This window comes from Drosophila pseudoobscura, chromosome 3, assembly GCF_009870125.1.
Source record: "Drosophila pseudoobscura strain MV-25-SWS-2005 chromosome 3, UCI_Dpse_MV25, whole genome shotgun sequence".
In the NCBI taxonomy this organism is placed as follows: domain Eukaryota; kingdom Metazoa; phylum Arthropoda; class Insecta; order Diptera; family Drosophilidae; genus Drosophila; species Drosophila pseudoobscura.
This window is the reverse complement of record NC_046680.1, coordinates 10,115,470-10,137,649: the sequence shown is the minus strand read 5'-3', so window position 1 is coordinate 10,137,649 and position 22,180 is coordinate 10,115,470. Positions and strand designations below refer to the sequence as shown.

General features: G+C 45.7%; 2 protein-coding genes across 2 annotated transcripts; both read right to left on the bottom strand.

The window, feature by feature from the left end:
• Window positions 1-13,538: 13,538 nt before the first annotated feature.
• LOC6898367 (uncharacterized) lies at window positions 13,539-16,276 on the bottom strand. The gene is made up of 3 exons (XM_002138384.3): window positions 16,173-16,276; window positions 15,797-16,108; window positions 13,539-15,725 (listed from the first exon to the last, which is right to left on the bottom strand). The coding sequence occupies exons 1-3, from the start codon at window positions 16,224-16,226 to the stop codon at window positions 13,638-13,640; spliced, it is 2,454 nt and encodes an 817-aa protein (XP_002138420.2). The 5' UTR covers window positions 16,227-16,276; the 3' UTR covers window positions 13,539-13,637.
• A 279-nt stretch (window positions 16,277-16,555) lies between these two features.
• Window positions 16,556-17,447, bottom strand: LOC6898366 (ras-interacting protein RIP3). The gene is made up of 2 exons (XM_002138383.3): window positions 17,031-17,447; window positions 16,556-16,965 (listed from the first exon to the last, which is right to left on the bottom strand). Exons 1-2 carry the CDS (start codon window positions 17,409-17,411, stop codon window positions 16,597-16,599), a joined length of 750 nt encoding a protein of 249 aa, XP_002138419.2. The 5' UTR covers window positions 17,412-17,447; the 3' UTR covers window positions 16,556-16,596.
• Window positions 17,448-22,180: the final 4,733 nt, after the last annotated feature.

Here is a 22,180-nt window from a genome sequence, read left to right as displayed (position 1 = left end):
AGCGAGATAGGGAGAGAGGGAGAGGTAGAAGTGTCTGATGATGCATGAATATTTGAAGAACTTAGCTAGGTCACTTGAGCACTCAACTCGGAATCCAAGTCACTCAAAGAGAGTGTTTGATTGATTGTGCATAAGTCATGGTCCATGTCCTGGAAATGTATTCATTTCGAGCCGTCCGTCTGGGGCCGCGGACTGCATCTTGATTTATATCGTCTAGACTAGATTTGGAGCCACGCATTTATTTATAATTCCTTCTTTGTCTGCCTTGCCGTGGAGTTGAGGCGCCCCAATGTATAAATGCACATTTACATGTCGTTTGGTCAGCAAAGGAACTTGCCAACGAACTCGAAATGAACTCAGGCCGGCTCCAGCGAACCATTAACGCCTGACCATATGGTCCCAGCCATCATCCCAGATTAAGGCCAAATTCGCAGGACAACTTCCAGACAAAGTATTTTAATTGGGACAACTTTTACAACTTCCATCAGATGGAAAAGGGTCAAGCATTTCCAAATAGACTAGCTGCTAATTTACTTTGAAGGGAGAAGTCAAACAAACACACAACCAAACTACCTGAAGCTATTTACCGACTGGCCGTCGGCTATATCCCGCTGATCCTTGCCCCAACCCCAGTCCCAGGAATCAGCTCTCTGGCTGAGAGCGAGGTGCTAACCCTTGGCAATTTATGTGTTTCATTATTAAACTTTGCCACCTGCCGCATATTTAGCAACAACAATGGGGCAGACAGGCAGCCGGGCAACGGCCAACGGCTCCACACACACTTGGCGCAATTTATTGGCCAAACACCTCGGCTCGGGCACTCTAGAAATGACTGCCAGGCAAGAGGTGGATGTAACACTAAAGCCCCATCAACAGGCACCCAGAAAGGAGTCTACCTTCGGGGGCTAAAGCTGTTGATACCCTTGCAGATGAAATGCTCTTTTTCAGTACGACGAATATAAAATATGAACTCTATACTCTTTGAGCAAAGTTTCAGCTAGAGTGCTATACAAATTAGGGTGTTGTTATTATGAACAGACGGATGGATGTGGCTGCATTTAAGAGTATCAAAGTCTTATTACCCTATGGAAGGGTATCACAAATAGCAGTCGAAGAAGAAACTGAAAACCAATTGAATTGTAGATGCGGGTTAAACACGAAAGCAAACATGGCACAAAACGGGGCTTCAGGCCGGGACCAAGTAAATAAAAACATCGTAAAGTCAGAGTCCGAGTCGAAATCGGAGTTGGAGTGTGAGTCTGAGTCTGAGTGAGAGTCGGAGGCCCCACCTATCCTTCCTTGGCAGCCTTTTTACACACACGATTGAATGCGCAATTTATGCGGCGTAATTTATGAAAACAAAAACCGGAAACAATATTTCTGTGCGGCCCCTTCGGGCAGTACAGAGAGCGCTACAGTCGGACCATTATCTGCTGTATACACTCGTACATATAAGGCCCTAGGCCAAGTCGTAGTTATTTATGCGAATGCAGCCTCAGTCTCAGTTTCAGCCCTGGACAAACAATAGAAGAGCAGTACGGTACCCTGGTGGCTGCCAAGAGGCAAGAATTAAGCGCTTCTGGCTGAGGTCCGGCCACAGGGCGTATGGGTATTCACACTTGCTGGTGGAGGGAGAAGGTAAGATGGGGGTTTCTTTAATTGCGGCATCTACTGCATTCACATTTGCATTGCTGATTGCAACACCAGTCAGACTAGAAAGCACAGATTCCATAGAGAGAAAGAGAGACCGCTCCACTCCCGTCCGAATCGCAACAAAACTACGCGCATAAACAATTTCCACAAATGGCGGCTAACAAAGTGACGCTTTAGGCCGTGGCTATTGTGTGCCTGCCTCTTTTGCCAAGTCGCCTTCCGTTTTCCGTTCGTGCCTATTGCCTGCCCCTTCTTTTCTTTCCTTTCTTGCCTTTCATTTTATTATTTCGCAGCCCTTTTAGGGGCTTTCCTGGCCAGAGAAGCATAAAAATCACGCACTCACAAACAAATAAAATGCTGACAGCATATATTTCCGTTTCCGGCTACAGTTTTCAGTTAAACAAATACCCCACATATGTGGCCCTTTCCAGTCCATCCCTGCGTAAGCACCGAGCCCCCAAGCTCCGAGTCCCGAGTCCCGAGCTCCGAGCGGATGTATTACAATTTGGAAACGCACATTTATGACAAAAGGGATAACCCAACAGCATCCTTGTCCCTCAGCCTCTTTTGGCTATTTGTTTAACAGAGTTCGCATTTTTATTTTAATGCTAATTCAGTGGGAGCTGGGACCATGGCTGCACTAAATTAGCAGCCCGAGATCGTAAAATCGAGACCAAACTAAATCGCACTTCCGCCGGAAGTGGACTCCATCTGAGTGTTCTGAAGAGAGCTTTTCTCTTCGCTCTTTCCTTTTTATGACAGCTTTATGCTTCGATTTGATTGACGCAAAGTTCTAGGACAAACCAATCCAATTGCTCGTCCTCCCCCTCCTCCGTCCCCTCCACACAAGCTTGTTGTATAATAGTTTGGGCTGCCACAGCAGCATACCGCTTGGCTTTGGGTAAATAAAGTTAATTAAATTTAAATATTTGTATTGTGCAGCTCGGCCTTTACGGAATTTTCCCTTTTTTTCTCTCGCAAGTGAGCAAACCGCACTGACGCCTCTCCTTTACGGAGTCAATGCGGCGTTAAATTATATTATTGTGTGCTGCTCCTCCCGGGCGTAGACCTCCGACAGTTTGAGATCCAGGCCACAGCGTGTTGTCCCTGCCATAAACAGAAAAAAAAGAGTTTTTCGAAAATTTATTACGAAATAATTCATAAAAACGCATGCGACGCGACGGAGCATTGTCAAGCCACCAACACGCGGGCGGACACCCAGTGGATGCGACCGCCATAACGACGACCAGGTGGGCAATCCGCAGTGACCCCCGCCACCCAGCAGCGGCCACACATGTGTTTGCTTTGGACAGTCAGCTACTGTCAAACATTGCCAGCTCCGCGGCACAAACAAAATACCGAAAGCCGAGACAGAAAACGCACTTGGGCATATTCCGACCGAAAGATACCCAATTTAACTCTTTAAAACTTGCAAAACAGATTTTTGTCTGCAGCTCTGACTCTGATTGCGATGGTATATGGGAGAACCTTAGATATCATCGTTTCCAACGGGGTTCTACTATATCTGTAAAGAATTGCTCGATTTGCAGAGGGGGATTGGAGGTTATAGATACAAAAAGCATAGACACTTTCTTCACGTCGTCTTATAAGTATATTATCACTAATTACCACAATACATATACACCTTTGCTGCTAGAGTATCAGGTGTAAAAGAAAAATTGTTAAATTTATATTTATTTTTATGGCTTGGCTTTGTTTCAGCCAGACCCCATCCGATGTAGAACCCCGCGGAGAGTCCGGCTGGCAGTGCCACTGCCATTGCCACACTTCCAGGGCACTCGTGTGTGTGGCAGCCTCTTTTATTTTCATCATTCAACATTTTTAGTGAGTTGGCAGCCTTTCAGCTTCGATTCAGTTCCTGGGCGGCCCTCTTCTCGAGTAAATGTTTGCACTTTTTGTTTGCCATTTTAAAAATATTTTCAGCCTCTTTGTTTCGTTTTTGTGTTCGTTTCAGTTTCAGTTTTTCCTTCCTTTGTGGCATTCCACACACACACATTTATATGCAAATGCATGTGCGTATGCACGGGTGTGTCAATGTGTGCGTGCATTGGCACAGTTAAACGGTAACGGCCTCTCTTTACGTGGCATTTTTTTGGGGCCCTTTTTTTTGGGGCCAGCTTTTGCTTTATTGGTCCCTGCGTTTTTCACATTCCCACAAACAGTCCACCGCCACTATTTTTGAAGGAGGGAAGGGGTTTTATATTGCGGGTCAGCAAATGTTTGCGGTTTTACTTGTCAATTTGAAGTGCATTAAACGGGCGACGCGCGACGCGGGGAAGATGTTGGTTGGACTTTATTTTGCTCTTTTTTCCGTTGGGGCTTGGTATTGCAGCAGAGCCCCAGGGGCTGCGCAGTGCATTGCAACGGATACTATCCCCCAGGCTGTTGCTGCAGCAACGCTGCTATGTTGCCTGGGAAATATATTGGTAAAGTGTTTGTTGATTTCATTGTGTGCAAAACAAAACCAATAAGAGATATGGTCACGCAATACCGGATCTGTGGCAGGAGGATAAAGCTTAATTGTTCTACTATCAAGAGTGTACAAATTTCATAGTTACTGGCTTGCATTGATCAGGAAGCTCGCCACCCATTCGATTAGAATTCTAATGCCAGCCACCATATTCAACTGTCAGAACCCATCCAATATGACATTCTCAATCCGTAGGCCATACAAATAATTGCTTTCCCAATCGTTTGACGGTTGCCAGATCAAGGTAGAGTGAGCACTCCCTCCCCGAACAGAGTTCTCGTACGATACAGTGCAGAGAGCACTTCGAAATGATTGCAAAATTATACAGAACTCCTGTGTTGTGTTTTCTGTTGGCGGTTGGGTTTATTTAACGCTGTCTAACAATTTGCGCGAAGCGAGAAAGAAAAACAACAAAAGTAGGAAAGCAAAACAAGAACGAAATTTTGCGTCAGTGGGAAAAACGTGCCAAGATCTCTCCGGACCCCTTCCTTCGCTCAGCAAAATTCAACACTTTGTTAAAATGTCAAATGAAACATGTCATTTATCATGGCCACTCCCACCGCGCTCTCTCTCTCAGGCTCTTTCTCTGGTTCTGGTTCTGTCTCTTACTCTAGCTCTGGGCCCTGGGCGGTTTATATCCGGTAGTTGTGGAGTATACTCGCAAGGGTGTATCAAATTCTAAAGAATATATAGAATCCATAAAGTATATCTTATCAGAGCTAAAGCAATAAAACTCCTGTGTTTGCAAATCGAGAAACGTGTAACGAAAGTATATTTTGTTTATTTATTTATATATATACATATATTCCTAACGCGACAGTATTTCTACTTTGTGTTAATGCCCTAGTCATATGGAGTTCACATAGTTATGCTTTTAAACATAATGATATTCTTATTCTAAAATTTTAGTATTCTATTTAGTATTCTGTTTTATTAATACTAATACTAATTTTAATTTTATTATTATTTTGTATTATCATGTCTAAATTATAAAATATTGAGCACCGTTTTGGTTATACTAGTACCATATTAACCAGTTAACCAGTCGACAAATATTCATTGGAGAGTGTTCTTGGAGAGTACTGAAACGTCTTTTCGTTTCTTTCAAAGCGAATTTATTGGATGATTCTCGAGTAGCGGGTATATTCTAGTCGTAATGACGCCTGAAGCGTTTTAACTTGTTTCTGGTTGTTCTCTTTGTATCTATGTATCAGCAGTGTGTGTGTGGCTGTATGTGTGCCTGGAGTGCATATATCCTGTGCGCTCTTATCTGTTTTAACAAGCGTTACATTTCCAGCAAATACGCTTATGCCGGGCGACGCGACTGCTTCTGTCGGTTCCTGCCCCTAACCCTGTCTCTGGCCATGAATGTTGCTTCTGCTTCAGCCATTTTTTGTTTCCTTCCGCTGTCAGTTCGGTGGGGTGATGGGATGGTAGGGTTTGGGGCGCTTTCCCCCTGCTCGGCCCTGCCGTTGACATTGCTTAAGTGCGGTGCCAACCTTTTCGCACTCGAGAGCAGCGCTGAAAAATTCCCTGTGATAATTTTTGAGAGCCAACTCAAACCGAAACTCAAACTGAAACTGAAATGCGCAGCCAGCCAAGGGCACAGTCGCACCACATTCGCACCACATTCGCATGCACTGCCCGCTAAACCTACACGTACATACGGTTGGCAGTACACTCCACGCCTCCTCCTGATGTGGTGGCTGCCTGTGTGGGTGGGGCCGGCGACAAGGCATTTAAAATTGAAACAAATTGTGAATGATGCAGCTGTGGCAAGGGTACTGCCACAAGGGGTGCATGTGTGTTCGTTGACTGCTGAGTTTAACTCGAGCTGTGGTGGAGCCTCTGTTTGCTGCCCCGCCTCCAACTTCGGCTCGAGCTCTGTTTGCCATGCCGCTCGATGGCTGTTTGCTTTCTGGAGAGCTGTGTGCTTTGCGGAGGCTACAATAAACTATAACATAACAGACCAGGGCTAACTATATTCCACTGACCAGACTCTCGTAGCGATATGCAAGGGTCCGTCAAGTGACCATTGAAAGTACTCCAGCAATGTGACAATCTTTACAACCATACATATTTTCTGGCATTCAATTTCAGCCAATGACGAGGGAATTAGAAGTATTCTTCCAACAGGATAGAATAAATGGACAGGAAAGGATAGTCTGCTGATGGGTTGAGAGTATAAACGTTCAGATTAGATTAGGTTAGCAGAGAACACTTTGGTTCAGTTTAGTCTACAATTTGATTATGACATGGGGAATTACCTGCATGACGCAAAGGGGATAGCAGTGAAAGAGAGATGCAGTATCTCGGGTAGTACGGCAATATGTAACTATAATCGTGACAGTGGACTTTGTCATTCACTTAACAGAACATGCTGCTGGACTCAACTATATTTGAGAATACGAGTCGTAGACGGCTACTGTAATTGATATTTGAGTGCATTTATATTAGGATTTATTGGTTTTCCAATTAAAAACTTCATCCAATGATCAGAGATAGTTGCAGAATGCGGGAGTGAAATAAATAGAAAAAGTTTATTAATCAGAAGATGCTGGTGCCAAAGGCAGCCGTAGCAGATGCCGCTAGTTGCTCATACGCCACGTTGAGCGTTTGAAATGCTCCTTGCTGCAAGCGAGTTCGTTCGCGTCTACGAGTTCGTGTGTGCTTGTGTGGATGCAGCATAAAATTATGGCATACATTTATCAACGTTTTAAGCGTTTTGATGACAATCTGCCTGGCTGCAACTTAAATATGCAAATTACAGACGGCAGGGGGGGGGGGGGTAAGTTTATAGGGGAGAGCGGCGAGCAGTGAGATGAGATGGAAGATCAGGAAGCGTTCTTCACATTCTTGAGCGTGGCAGTCGCACGCGCCACTATCTCTCGCGTAGACAAAACTCCCTTACGACTGTCTCTCCTTGCGTCCATCTGAAGTATGCGCGTCAACGCATTGCCCAGGCACACATTTTAGAGCGCACTTAACTCGTGGGCTTGCGGTACTCCTCTTCTTCAGCTCTTGCTCCTACTGCAGTCGTCTCCCGAGGTCTTTTGGCGCGCCTGGTTGTATGCAATAAAAATGGCCAGCAGGCAACAATGCGACTGCGGGGCAGAAGAGGCAGCAGCTGCCGGCCATCGAATGTACATACATACATATGTACGAGTAGATGTGAATGCCATTTGACCTCGTGAACTTTAATTACAAAATGTTCTCTGTCTGAGCTCTGCTCTCTGTTCCAATTCTACCATCCCCATCCACAGCTTCATCTTCCACAGTTTCTGCGCAAACTTTGACTCTGGGAGGCCGCATAGAAAATATGTAAATCATAATAAGCGGCGTGCTCGACTGACATCCGCAGCCAGGCTTGCCATGGGCTATAGCTCTGGTTATAGCTCTCGCTTCGGTTTCCCCATCAGCTCCACCGACAGCTCCTGCTCCGGCTGTGGCTACAGCTATGGTTATGGCTTTGGTGACTCTGACTGTGGGTCTCTGACTGTGGGCCAACCGCAAATTAAAAATTTCTGCACGTCTCCACATAAAAAACTTTTTTGCTCTTCATATTTTTCTTCGTTTTTCTTTCTTCTTTTATACAATTTCTTTCCCGTTTTCCTTACTTTTTTTATGCTTTCGTTTAGTTTTGCGCTCGTCGGTTGGAAGCGCTGTCGCCGGTTTATTTCCTTTTATATTGCTTTGCTTTATAAACACACACAAACATATATATATATATTTGTATGCACACGCACACTCAAACTATTACATATGCAATATATGCCTGCCTGGCACTTCAAAGTTTAGCTTACATTTATTTGTGAGTGTTTGTGTGTGAGCTTCACTGGAAGTGTTGTGGAATGTGTTTGTGTTTGTGTGTGCGAGCGAGAGAGTCCCATTCATTGCGACCCCTTTCGCAACCCTCAACCACCCCCTGGGGGTGCGTGCAACTGTCCCGACGCGTTGATTGTGTTTGCATATTATACACGCCCTTTTATGTCCTACGGCAATATGAAATTTATTGTCTTCCTCTTTGTACTCAACCTCGGTCGCAGCCTCAGCCTTCAGCCTTCAGTCCGTTATCCGTTGACAGACAGAGCAGCGGAAGGGGTAGCCGGAGAGCAGGACATTGATTTTAATTCCAGTCGGAAGTTGCATGCCACTTCTTAGCCTTCGTATGCCTCGGCCTCGACGACAAAAGGCAAGAACATTTTTAATTAAAACAAAGGCGAAATAAAGGACGGACTTAGCTTGGAATGGTCCTTCCCAGCTGCCACAATGAGTCCTCTCAGCCAGAAACTGTTGAACAGACAAAGTATAAGTTAGAATTAACCATGTGGTAAAGAGAATAGCTCGCATACCTAGTTTAGAGTTCTTTCTTCCCTCAGAACTTGTTAAATGATGTTTCCGTTACCTATTGTAATTGTAATTGTAAGTACCGGATGAACTAAGCCACACAATGCCACAAAAATTCACTTCACTGAAATATGACAAAACTCAGTAAGAGGCTCTGCGATAATACACCTGACATAAATAACCTCCTGTCTGTCTCGAATCACATTAGTTACATTATATGACCATTATGGCTTCCGCTGAGCTAGCGCACAATATCGGGAATGACTCTATTGCGATGTCCACACCACAAAATGCATTCAACTGCATGCACACATTCCAGAGCTCCACTCCACTCCAGTCCACTCCACTCAGCTCTAGTCCCCTTAGAGCTCCGAATAGAGGGAAAAACAAATGTGAAAAACAAAACATTGCCAAAAACCGATTGCCCTGAAAAAAAACCAACATAACGTTCCAATTTATGTGCAGTGTGGCTTACATGGCCAAATACCCTTTCAATGGCTCTCTTGTCCAGCCATTTAAAGAACCCCTTGCTCCCAAATTGTTTAGGTGTGCTGATTTCCAACTGGTTGGATACCCAGAAATATTCGGTAGGATATCCCTCTAATTATGCCCGTATTCGATGATAAATGTGGCTGGATCGTGGCTGGCGGCACACGGTGCAGAAAACGCGGCGTATACGTAATTCAATCAAGCGCCATTAAATCGACGTAAACTTTGTTCAATGCTGGCCGACATTAAGTTTCAATTTATTTCAATCAGCGAGCGCACAGAATCCCATAAAATTGCAGTAAATTCAACAATTGAAAAGTTCAATTACGCCACTTGGATATGCAGATATTTTCCAGATATATATACATATATATATATACATTTATACTCGTATTACGATTCGATTCCATTCGCGCTACTTTCTCGCTGTGCAATTGACAATTTAATGGAGTATTCCGGACTGGCGGCTGGGACCACCAAAGCCATGGCCCTGCCATGTCTGTAAGTGTTAACCGCTTACTTAGGCCATTATGCTGGCCGAGGCGACATTGTATTAGGCAGGCAAATTTATGGATGCGGCTTTTATGCTTTAAGGACTAGACTCCCGCGTTAATGGGCGCACTTGTGAATTTATGGGGCCCAGCCTGCGGTGCCTGGCCAGGAGATAAAGATAGACTTGCTTAAAGGACTATTTCATAGTTAGCAGCCTGAGCTTCCTGCTAAGTGTGTAAGTCCTTACACTCGCTCTCTCCCTCCCTGTGTCAGCTGCGTGTGGCATCTCTGGACAGCGTTTTATGGCTTCCACACCTTGCTTACATATTTACTATACAAATTACACTTTTTATTGCATGCGATTTCAGTTCTTTCCAATTTCTTCACCGGAGTACAGTGAAGTGCTGTACGCACGGCACGTGGCAAAGGGTTGTTCCGTTTATTGAGAATTAATGGTTTATTTATATGTTGTGCTCAAGCCGAAACAGGGTCGGTCGTCCCCGTGCGCTTCCTTGCATATAGTATGAGAGTTGCGTGTGCCACAAATTGAAGCCCGAATTATGTGCCGCAATTTGGGCGAACCCTGACTCCTGACTCCGCATTGTCTTTGTCTTTGCGTTTGCAGTTGAATTTTCAGAACTATACGAAAATTGCAGGTGAGCACGAAGGGTAATATTTTGATTATGCCATGTTGCATGTTGCGTGTGGCGAGTATGCTAATTTGACTGCACTTACCTATGTTGAATGTTGACTGCGAATCGTGAATGTTTTTTCCTTTGTTAAATATTTATGACATGCAAATGGGGCTGGGGTCTGACTTCAATTAACTCTGATCGATTTAACAAATCACTAGCCACTTTCAGTTCAAATAATTTGTATTTCCCGTGTTTGCGCTTCTAGGAGAACGTTTCGTAATGAAATTCACTTGTTTGTAGAAGTCGAAACTAATCCAATTTGATGGCCGTGGCCTTAGATTTTTCATTATGGAATTATCTAATTTAATTCTGACATGTTCAAGCTCTACACTCCCGGAGCGTATTGTTTTATAAATGTGTTGCATTTTCCCACAATTTCCGAACGTGGAAAGCCAACACATTTGTTTTCTCATTCCGCATTAACCGAGAATTTCTTACCCATTTATTTAACGGCGTTTACACTTTGGACAAGCGTTTGTTCTATCCCTACAGTTCCATTGGCTGATTCAATGATTTTTTAATAGAAATAGAAGTTTATTTGGTTAATGTTGACAGTAGGAAACATCATTGGGTTTTATATTAAAAAAAATATTAGCTTTTATTGGCACATAAACTTGTTTATACTACTCGCCGATTCCCCAGGGTATTGTCAAATTCGTTGCGTAAAGAAATTCTTTGGTTTTGGGTTTCACTTTGGACATCCTTCTTGTTTTGCATAATATCTGTATGCGAAAGTTTTAGTTTTTATTTTATCTGCTGATGGCGTTAGTTGGAGAAATCGTTAGTTCCGACCGAACTCATCCCGTTTACTGCACAGCTTAAAGTGGGCCACATGCATATGCAATGCAGATTCTAAAAATTGAATTAAAATAAATAAACAACAGTGCAGTCCTATGTGGGAATATTTATTCATTTTCATTTATTTAAGCGCAGCTCGTGACGCCTCATGTTTGTCATTAGGCAAATAGTTTGCGGGCATGGCAGTGACTGTGAAATATTTCTACATCTGTGCTTATCCACGGTGTGTGTGAGTTTTTATATGTGTGGGAAACACACAATTGCCGAAACGCCCAAATAAACAATTATGTCTAAATCAGAGCAATCGGACCGTAAGCGATTTATTTCCCGTTCTCGAATGCATGGCATGGCATAAGTGTCGGGTTTCAATTGCTGAGTGGTTTCGTTTTATAGCAATGTGGGCGACTGAATAATCTAAAGGGGCTGATCCTGAAAAACGGGTTGCTGTCCAAATTAAATTAAATTAATTGATCCAATTCAATGTGGTCAGTTGCACTCAAGATGAAACGCCCATACATTGCTTGCTTAAATTGCTTGGGTTAGTATTATTATTATTAGTATTATCGTATAAATAATTAAATGTGAGAACTGAAGTAATTTCTTACTGCTCTTGGATTTTACTTCAAATGGGTTAATTCGGTGAATCTAGCCTACTTTTCGGCGGCTCCTCTGCCTCTGACGAATTAAGGCAGAGGGTGAGTTGGGTCTACCATTCCTTGTTTCCCACCACGTCCTTCTGCCTTTCCACTCCTTAATATTCTTGTCTGTTTTGATGCTGTTTTCGTGTTGCTGGGCCACTGTTATTATAATACTTTTATGCCACCGTTCAGCGTCCTAGACTGCCCCGGTTGATGTTGGTGTTGACTTAGTCAAGAGCAATTAACATGCAAATAAGGCCTATTAGTTACCAAAACGTCAGGCCTGTCAGCTGTTGTGTCTCCCAACGCCCACGCCCCGCCCTGCATCCGGACCGTACCTGCTGGTAGCACCTTTTTGCACACTCTATGGGGCGGATCCCGCTGCTCTTTTCAAGCGCCAGGGCAGACTCTGCCTCGCTTTAATGACTTACTAATTTCGAGCTTGGCATCTACTTTTTCTTGAGGAAAGTCGCTCCGTGTCTTCGTGCGCCCGCTGCTGTTGGTTGTTGGGCTGTCGTTAAAAATCTTAATTGGCAATTTAGCAGACAACACTGCCCCTTTGCAGTAATGATCATCATTAGGTTTAGTGTTATGCTGTAATCCTGCAAAACTTTTGATTTCCAAAGGGTCAATCCTTTGTCTTTAATCTAATCACCTCGGCTAACCCTTTCGAATGTAGCCCGAAATTTTTATGAAGTTTCCTTTGGCTATTGCGCAATTAATGTTAATTGATCACTTCATTTCGGAGCATTTTCATTAAAAGTTTTCCGGCGGGTCAGGCCAAAAATTAAGGCTGCTTCAAATGCGGTTGCGGATTCCCTCGTATTGTGCTCCTGCCTTGATTTACATTCCAGGAATTCCACCCATTCCCATGCACCCCTCCCCGGTCCCATCTCCATTATCCCGTCAGCGGCAGGACCAGAAGCCGCATCCATGAAAGTTGAATTAACATGAAAAAATATTGACCCAAACCCATAGGAATGGGTGGAGGCGGCAGGTCCTGCTGCAATTTATAGCTGCAGTGCCCTGTTCACACACATTCTGCAAGTGGGTGCGTGGCTGTGTGTGCCACACCTACTCGGACATGGGCAGGGACTTACCCATCACGGGACACACACAGGGGGTACAGTAAAGGTGTGTGTGCTGACAACGAATGCTGAAAGGGTGATGATCCAGGTTGATTTATCTACTGGCACACGGGGGTTAAAAGTTTTCCGCATACCTGCATTGTTTAGGTTGGATTTCCATTGTGTGTTCAGCCCCTGCAGCCATGGGAAAATGGCCCCAGCCGATTGCTCGGCATTGCTCCATTGCAGGAAGCACTGGGACTGTGAAGAGGTTATGCAAATGTCAGACTGTCCGTTGGGTTCGCCCGTCCCAGCTATTCAACCCTTTCCTTCAGCTACAGTTCGACTCTTCTTAGAGTTTCCTAGGTGATTTTTGGGTTGCCAATAACGTTTATTTAATCTATGATTATTTTACTGGCTTGAATGAGTACAGGATTGGATGGAGAGCCATCTCATTACTGAGCAATAGCCAGAGATCCCAGCTAATTATGGAGCTTATTGGCTTGCTCGTTATGCATGCTGGTTTTTCACCAGCATCAGCAAGGACTCCCCTATTGACATGCCTGCCTTTCTTTCTCAGCAACATTTTGCTGACGTCTCCACTTCACTGAAATCCATCATTATTCTCCGAGCCGTCTGCGACACGTGGTCCGCAGCTGACTAATAAATCTTAATCAGGCCTGGCCCTGCTGCCTGGAGTGGGCGTGTGGTCTGGTGCGACCGTTCCCCGACTAATTTGTGGCCCCCCCCCCCCCCCCCCCCTCCCATCGACAGCTATTCTCTTTTCCAATTCGATCTGAAGCGGCTGGTAGTGATAGCTTATCAGTTGCTGACTCTCTTGGATTGGACCCGCCAGTGTAAACGCTTCTACATGCTGACAAATATTTATTTTGTTTGCTTTGATTAATTTGCTATAACTATATGCTGTCACCAAACAGGACTTTGGGACGACGCCCTATGGGGCCGCCTAGAAGAGGGATCCAATGTCGTGAAAGAGTTGATCCCACCAGTTTCCTTCTGTGGTGGCGGGCGCCTCGGTTGTGGTTTCATTCAACTGCGGTCTATAGGTGGTTGTTCTGTTCCACTGCGGTCTGTCGGTGGTTGTTCTGTTCCACTGCGGTCTGTCGGTTGAGTTCCACTGTGGCTCAAGGATGGTGGTGTTCAAGTTCGGTCCAATAGTCGTACTATTGCCCCAGGGACCTTGGGTGGTGTTCAAGTTGGGTTGAGGTGTAGACAGGGTCCAGTTTGGCGTGGTATTGGTGTTAGGCCATTGCGTTGTATTCCAGTTTGGTCCGCCAGCGGTTGTATTACCCCACCAAGGTCCTTGGGTTGTATTCACAATTGGTCCAGTAGTCGTATTGCTCCACCAGGGCCATTCAGTAGTGTTCCCACTTGGACCGGAAGTGGTGTTACCCCACCAAGGACCTTGGGTTGTATTCACATTTGGTCCAGCGGTCGTATTGCTCCACCAGGGCCATTCAGTAGTGTTCCCACTTGGACCGGAAGTGGTGTTACCCCACCAAGGACCTTGGGTTGTATTCACATTTGGTCCAGCGGTCGTATTGCTCCACCAGGGCCATTCAGTAGTGTTCCCACTTGGACCGGAAGTGGTGTTACCCCACCAAGGACCTTGGGTTGTATTCACATTTGGTCCAGCGGTCGTATTGCTCCACCAGGGCCATTCAGTAGTGTTCCCACTTGGACCGGAAGTGGTGTTACCCCACCAAGGACCTTGGGTTGTATTCACATTTGGTCCAGCGGTCGTATTGCTCCACCAGGGCCATTCAGTAGTGTTCCCACTTGGACCGGAAGTGGTGTTACCCCACCAAGGACCTTGGGTTGTATTCACATTTGGTCCAGCGGTCGTATTGCTCCACCAGGGCCATTCAGTAGTGTTCCCACTTGGACCGGAAGTGGTGTTACCCCACCAAGGACCTTGGGTTGTATTCACATTTGGTCCAGCGGTCGTATTGCTCCACCAGGGCCATTCAGTAGTATTCCCACTTGGACCGGAAGTGGTGTTACCCCACCAAGGACCTTGGGTTGTATTCACATTTGGTCCAGCGGTCGTATTGCTCCACCAGGGCCATTCAGTAGTGTTCCCACTTGGACCGGAAGTGGTGTTACCCCACCAAGGACCTTGGGTTGTATTCACATTTGGTCCAGCGGTCGTATTGCTCCACCAGGGCCATTCAGTAGTGTTCCCACTTGGACCGGAAGTGGTGTTACCCCACCAAGGACCTTGGGTTGTATTTACATTTGGTCCAGCGGTCGTATTGCTCCACCAGGGCCATTCAGTAGTATTCCCACTTGGACCGGAAGTGGTGTTACCCCACCAAGGACCTTGGGTTGTATTCACATTTGGTCCAGCGGTCGTATTGCTCCACCAGGGCCATTCAGTAGTGTTCCCACTTGGACCGGAAGTGGTGTTACCCCACCAAGGACCTTGGGTTGTATTCACATTTGGTCCAGCGGTCGTATTGCTCCACCAGGGCCATTCAGTAGTGTTCCCACTTGGACCGGAAGTGGTGTTACCCCACCAAGGACCTTGGGTTGTATTTACATTTGGTCCAGCGGTCGTATTGCTCCACCAGGGCCATTCAGTAGTATTCCCACTTGGACCGGAAGTGGTGTTACCCCACCAAGGACCTTGGGTTGTATTCACATTTGGTCCAGCGGTCGTATTGCTCCACCAGGGCCATTCAGTAGTATTCCCACTTGGACCGGAAGTCGTGTTACCCCACCAAGGACCTTGGGTTGTATTCACATTTGGTCCAGCTGTCGTATTACTCCACCAGGGCCATTCGGTAGTGTTCCCACTTGGACCGGAAGTAGTATTGTTCCAGTTCCAGTTGGGAGTGGTGTGAGTTGTATTCCAGATGGGTGGGGGCAGAGTGGAATTCTGAGAGGGCTGCTGTTCTGCGAGGCAGTTAGCCAGGACGATGGACGCCCTGTCCAGCTGGATAAGAGCTTGTTCTACCTCCTTAAGGATACAGTGCCGGCTGCGCCTGTAGTCGTGGCGGCTGAGGCGGACGGAGCTGAACAGGTTCAGGATCTGCACGAAATGAAATTCGATAGAGTCAGACCACGGCGGGCGCAGAAGAAAGCGAGAGCTTCTCTACTTACCGAGTCCACATAGCAGTCACGGCGCGAGCAGGAGAGCAGCTCCCGCTCGAATGACTTCCTTGTATGGGTGGCATCGTCTTGCTTTAGATAGCGACGGATGTCCTTCTCATCGACTCTGATGCATCGGCGGATCTTGTAGCTCGCAGTTAGGAGGATCTCGATGTTCTCCACCGTGTAGATGGCCGTGCATTCCTCGAGGCTGCTCAGGGCTCCTGCAGCCTGCAACTCATTGGAGTTGCCGACGAGGGCATCGAAGAACATGGACTTCCAAGACAGCTCACTGGAGCTGGCTGGCTCCACAGCCACAAACGCCTATGAGAATTGCTTGCTGTTACATAACTTTCCAGGAGTTTTTGCTTTTGCGGCCTTCTCTTACCTGAGCGCTGACGAGCAGCGAGCACACTGCTAATATTTTGCAGAGAACCTCCATCAGGGCGGTTCAAGTTATTTCTGACAGTCTGCCAGTATCAGCTGACCATTTTAAAGCAACTTGCAGTTGAAAACAATATTTTTTTTCCTCTATTTGCATTAATTGAATTTATCTATAATTGTTTGGGGCTCTCACAATCAGCGCAAACCCTCTCCAGGCGATAACATGGAGCTATCTAATTGTTGATAACAATGCATTGCCGTAACGCGCCAAGCTGATAAACTATTTTAGTGCTAATCGCAGACTGAAGGAAGTGCTGAGTAATAAGCTGAAGGAAACCCCCAAAAACCACACTTGACTTCCAGATCAGTCATCGAAAGAGGGGGAAATGCATTTGACAAGTGGTAAACTTTTATTGATTATCAAAATTCTAATTATTCATTGGCAGATTCTGGACTCCTGATGCCAACTGCTGTTGCTGCTGCTGTTGCTGCTGCTGTTGCTGCTGCTGCTGTTGCTGCTGCTGTTGCTGCTGCTGTTGCTGCTGCTGTTGCTGCTGCACAGGCTTCTGCTCCTTTGGGTCCTGTTTCTGGGTAATCTCTCGCTGCGATGGGATCTTAGCCACGCAAGAATCAAAGTCGTTGGCAGCCTGGATGCCCTGAACCTTGGCATCGCTGACGGCAGCGCTGATGCAATTGGAGCGGGTGGCCTCCACAACCGTGGCATTGGATGCGAACTGTGACTGGGTCTGGTAGGCCATCGAGTTGGAGGTGTCCAGCAGCTGCAGGTTCTTATCGAACTGTAAAAGAGGATCAACCACGTTAAGTTGAGGGAAAGACACTATATAAACACTATAACACGCACTGTGGACACGGTGCAGTTGAGGAAGCGGGCAGAGTCGGTCTCGTTGCGGCAGAGCTGCAGGTTCTGCTCGAGGGCCAACAGCTGGTTACGGATGGTGATCACGGTGGCATTGCTGTTCTTGTTGTTGGAAACAATCGTGCTGTTGGCGGCATCCTCGCAGGCGTTTGTTGCATTGGCGAGCTTCTCGCTATTCTTAGTGGTGGCATTCACGTAGTTGTTGGAGCAGGCCTGGCCGGCGGGGGACAGAGCCCGGGACTCCATCTGGCCTTCGACCATGCGGAAGAGGACCTGCTCGAGGGCATCATCCTCTCCAAAACGGGGCACACCATTGACGGTGAAGAGAGTGACGGCCAGGAGGAGAACTCGTGTATACAGATGCATATTCAGTGGATGATTATTGTACAATTTGATAGAAGTTTCAGGTGCAGGCTTCTTTTATACGAGCAGCAGCATCCGCGTTCCGCGGAAGGTTGCACTGCGATAAGATATACGAGTAACTAACAAGAAAACATGAAAAATTGCTTCTAATTGGCTTCTTCAGAGCTAAACTCCATCTACGTGTCTCCAATTAACTTGGGTTAGACGGGTGGTTGGCTTGCCAGGTAAAACGCCTCCAATCAGTGCCCATGTCCCATGAGGCTTGGCATGATAAGCACTCCCACCGCTGTGGGCTGACAGTCTGCTTCAAGTCTTATCTCTTGCTGTGATATAAGACCCTATTTTAGACCTCGTGAATCACTGGAATTACTGTGGCCCTACAGACAATCTGGCCACGCATCGTGTTTTATTAAATCAATTCAGAGCGCCAATTGAATGTGGATTTTAATCTGTCGATTACAAGCCCATAAATCAGCCGCAGCTCCTTAATTTTTTTTTGCATTCCGGGAACTTTGGGCCTATTCTGAGAACTGATAGGGGAATTGCTGATAAATAGTAGTTCTGCTTGAGGTCATTGAAAGCAAAATTTCCAATTTCCATGAATTATCAGCCAGCGCCAGGTATTCGCTTCGCCTTTGGATAGGTAGATGGATCGATTCGAGTGCTCTATCAGTTTCAGAAAATTGGATAAATAGATGTTGCAAGAGAGTGAGAAATGTAATTTACCTAATTAGCGCATCAAACTCCTGTAATTTTTTATCACGAATCACTTGGATGCCAAGAAGCTTTTCGAAAAGTGCCCGAATGGGGCTGCCAAAAGAGTCAGTGACATATTTATCAACAAAGAGAAAACTCCGATGGAGATGATGATGATGATTCCCCCCCGAAGCCAGAAAACCAGCCCCATGTATGTGTGTCTCCATATATCATGCGTTACACCAAACAAAATTTATAAGGTACAACATTGTTCCAAGGCACCTTTCTGGCAAAGTCGCGACAGGCAACTCGAACGATTTATCAAAAGTGCAGGCAGACAGGCCAACTTTTGGTGGGACCTCCAAGGTTGGCTCCAGCCGCCTGCCAGGCGCATCTGTGGTGCTTAACTTGGATGCGGCTTTGCCCTCGGGACCCCTGAAACTCTGAGGCTGAGGCGGAGGCAGAGGCAGAGGCAGAGTCAAGTGCAAATTTAACAGGCGACAAGTGCTAATTTGAATGTGGGCAGCCATTTTATTTGTTCTGACAGTCACCGGGGTAAGCCACAAGTCACAGTCACTGCCTCCCCCTTTTGAATTTGCTTTTCAGGAAGGATCAGATTGGGATGTCTCTGCTGCTGGTGTCACATCATTCTCGGTTGATGGTTTTTCAATGTGAAAAGAGTACCCTTACACAGATCCCTACGTAGTGGAGTGGCGGTTGAGTCATGTAATTCCCTTCGAGTGGCATTGTGAGCCTGCTTCTGTTCTGTTCAGGTTACGGCTCTCAAGTATCTGTGGAGCATTTTCATTACACGAGAGCCCCAAAGCGCAATGATTTATACGACTTATGAGTGGCGGACGGGTGGTCTCCAGCATCGCTTTAAATACTCGTATCCCCAGCTGCTGTTCGACTGTCATTAAAAAGAGCAGCAGCAGCAGCAGCAGGTTGGGGATGGACTGGTGGGATATTGTTGCGCATTGTTTACCCTGGCCGTGGCTGCTGTCATTTTCTTTGTTTGCTGCTGCTTCGAATGCAAATAGCGACGCGGTCTAGACGGGCACGCACAATGGGTCTTTTAATTTTAAGAGTGCATTCGGAAAAAGAGCAATGCATGGGGCATACAAAAGTGCGGCAGTCTTTAAACAGGAAGCTTAACAGACTGTTATTTAAACAGACTGCCATTAAGTTCTCTGAGACTAGTGCTTGAAACTATAGAAGATTACACAAAAGTAATGTTAGCATTAGACACAAAAACACACCTCAACGGCAGCCTAGATTATTATTCATCGACATTAATACACTTTCTGTCCTTATCTTTTCCTAATCACAAAACTGTTCAATTTCGGGTGCATGTTAGTTCTTTCAAGAGGTCTCAAGTTCTCTGGATGAATATTTGCACAATTGATTTATTGGTGTTGTGTCTCGCCGAATCATCGATACAAATAATGATAAATGAAAAGAAATTGCTCTAGATACTTTCTCTTATCTTTGCAAAGAGTCATCGCTCAGAGACGGAGAGCCGTTGTGCCAGAATGTTCTTTACAGTTGAATCGAAGTTGACGGAAAATTAAAACATTCAAGTTGTTGCTCAACTATTATTAAATTATTATTAAATGATTACTTTTAATGATGGCTTTTACCCTCAAATCGAATAATCCACTAATTGACTGGAATCAATTTATCCATTCGCTTTGTTTATTTGCTAGTTTTTGCTCCTCCATGGCGTGGGCCTCGCTCTCATTGTTGAGAGCTCATCTTGCTCTCGCTCTCCCCAAGGAAAAAACTCCATAATAAGTTTTTTATGCAAATTACCACAGCAGAAACTTTGCACTGCACTGTCCACACCTTGGGTTATTTTATATTATTTGCATTTATTAATGTTTGTTTGCTTTTTTCCAAGTTTTCCTCATTTTTTGTTGCACAAAACATTTAAAATGTGTAACATGTAGCGGTCTTCCTCTTGTTGTCAGTATGCCCAGGGTATCGTGTATATAATAGGCAAATGGCCGACTCTTTGGCAGAGTTGAGCTTCCGTAATGCTTCTTTATATAATGTTTGCTTCGACGTGTAAAGGGTATCATCCAGTCGCAATCCCCACAGCTGCGGTACTTTCATGTTTTTTGCCTTGCCGTACACGACACCTTTTTTTTTTGCGTTCTCTAAATGTTAATTCAATGCAACATTTTCGTGTTGCCTAGCATTTGCTGCCATGTTTTCAAATAAATACTTGCAACAACAGCATCAAGAGGGGCGTGGTGGGGAAACATTCGCTGTGTGGCATATGTGTGGCACACCATGGGTGGCTAGGTGGCTTGCTGGCGTGGTGGCTGAGAGGCTGGGTGGGTTGGGTGAGTTAACTTTGTTGCCGGCCTTGATTTCTGTGACAATATTTGTGCGGTCTAATGGCAAAATGGCATTTGAATTTTAGCCCAATGCTCATTGAGATTTAATCTGATTGTAAATGTGATTTACATTTTTCAATGGACGCCCAAGACGAGGTTCATGGGGCAGCGCGGCGGGCCAGAATCAGAATTTGCATTTCAAAGCGCGGCAGAAGGCCACTAACAGAGGGGGAGAGGTAGAGAGGGACTGAACCAGAAAGAGAGAAAAAGAGGAAAAGTTTTTATGCGAGAACTCATGAAATTTATTAACGCTTTCATTGCACGCCGGGGAATTGTCGAGGGGGAGGGCGAGTGGAGAGGGACATTTCCTTTGTGTGTCGTAGATTTACTGGCTTTTCCAGTTGATTTTACTGGGGGATATTACGTTTTAGTGTTCGACCCACAAGCCCGTTTGTTACCCATTTTAGAGTGGCTGCAAAGTAACCCAAATGCATGCTTTAATCAAGTTAAATGGCGCGCAAGAGGCAAGAGCCAGGTGTCACAGCATTGGATGCAGTGGCCACAATTGCCAACAGACAGGTCTAACAGCAATTAAAGTGCATTAACCACATGATGCACTTACATTCTCTATCACGCACCTGCACACGCATACACATGCAGCTGCTGCATCCGCGTCCGCATCCGCATCCAGACCCACTTCCGCTTCCGGCGGCAGAGCAGAACACAAACCCACGCATCGGAAGCGACTGTTGCCCCGTGCGTGTGTGTGGCCAGATGAGCAACTGAACATTGTGCATCCTCATAAAAACTAATTAGGGTTCTCCTTCTCTGTACCTCCCAACATGCCGCCTCCCACTTGCGTGGGGTCTCCCCTTTGCGATATCATCTGACAACTAACAATTTTATTTTAGTGTATGCTTCCCCACATTTCCGACCTTAGATCCTTCGAGTCTGATTGTGACAGGCAATGGAATCTACATCCTACACCCTCTCCCTTTCCTGTTCTGCTGAGTTCCCGCCCAGTGACCTTCCCTTGGCTGACACGAAGAATTTAATTTCATTTTGGCAAAGACAAACTCAAAGAGACAGACGTCAAATTATTAGCAATATAAATACACTTGTGCCGACAGTTTACTTTCCATTACCCTGACAAGCATACATATGTATGTACATATGTACATAAAGCCCGTATATAATACATACATATGTATACAAATTTGAGAGTGGGTGCCAGCGCTACCTTTTTTTAGGTCTTCGAAGAAACTCTCAACTGCGGTGGCCTTATTAAAAAATCATGAAAGGCAAAACAAACGAAACGCGTGGGTTTTAAATTATGAAATTTACGAAGCACTCGTATCTGCACCTGCCAAGTGCGAGAAAGAGATTATGCTATCTGGCTACCGATAATCGATAATATTAATCAGTCCCGGATTGGTCGCCTCTTCCCATTGGCCAGACGCAGCGGCTGTGGCCATAGAATAAGTTTGTCAGCAAAACTAAGCTCTGCTCTCTCCTTCGATATGGCTCCATGGATACGTTTGCTCTTAATGAAGCGGCTTAAGCGGCTGTAAATTGTTCCATAAGCTTCCGTTGGACTTTTAATTTAAAAGTTTCTCCCTCTGTGCGAGAATATGTACGGGGACTTAACTACCAAAAAGCCTCTTGCACATAATGCAATTGGCAAACAAAAGGCACGGAGCCACAGCGTTTTCGATTTCTGTTGGGCTTCTGCCT

Excerpts from the sequence above, each read along its gene's own strand:
- LOC6898367 (XM_002138384.3), bottom strand. The coding sequence starts at position 16,226 with ATGGAGGTTCTCTGCAAAATATTAGCAGTGTGCTCGCTGCTCGTCAGC. Across the intron at positions 16,109-16,172 it reads CGCTGCTCGTCAGCGCTCAG|GCGTTTGTGGCTGTGGAGCC; the intron begins GTAAGAGAAGGC and ends CAATTCTCATAG. Across the intron at positions 15,726-15,796 it reads GTGACTGCTATGTGGACTCG|ATCCTGAACCTGTTCAGCTC; the intron begins GTAAGTAGAGAA and ends CATTTCGTGCAG.
- LOC6898366 (XM_002138383.3), bottom strand. The coding sequence starts at position 17,411 with ATGCATCTGTATACACGAGTTCTCCTCCTGGCCGTCACTCTCTTCACC. Across the intron at positions 16,966-17,030 it reads TCAACTGCACCGTGTCCACA|TTCGATAAGAACCTGCAGCT; the intron begins GTGCGTGTTATA and ends CCTCTTTTACAG.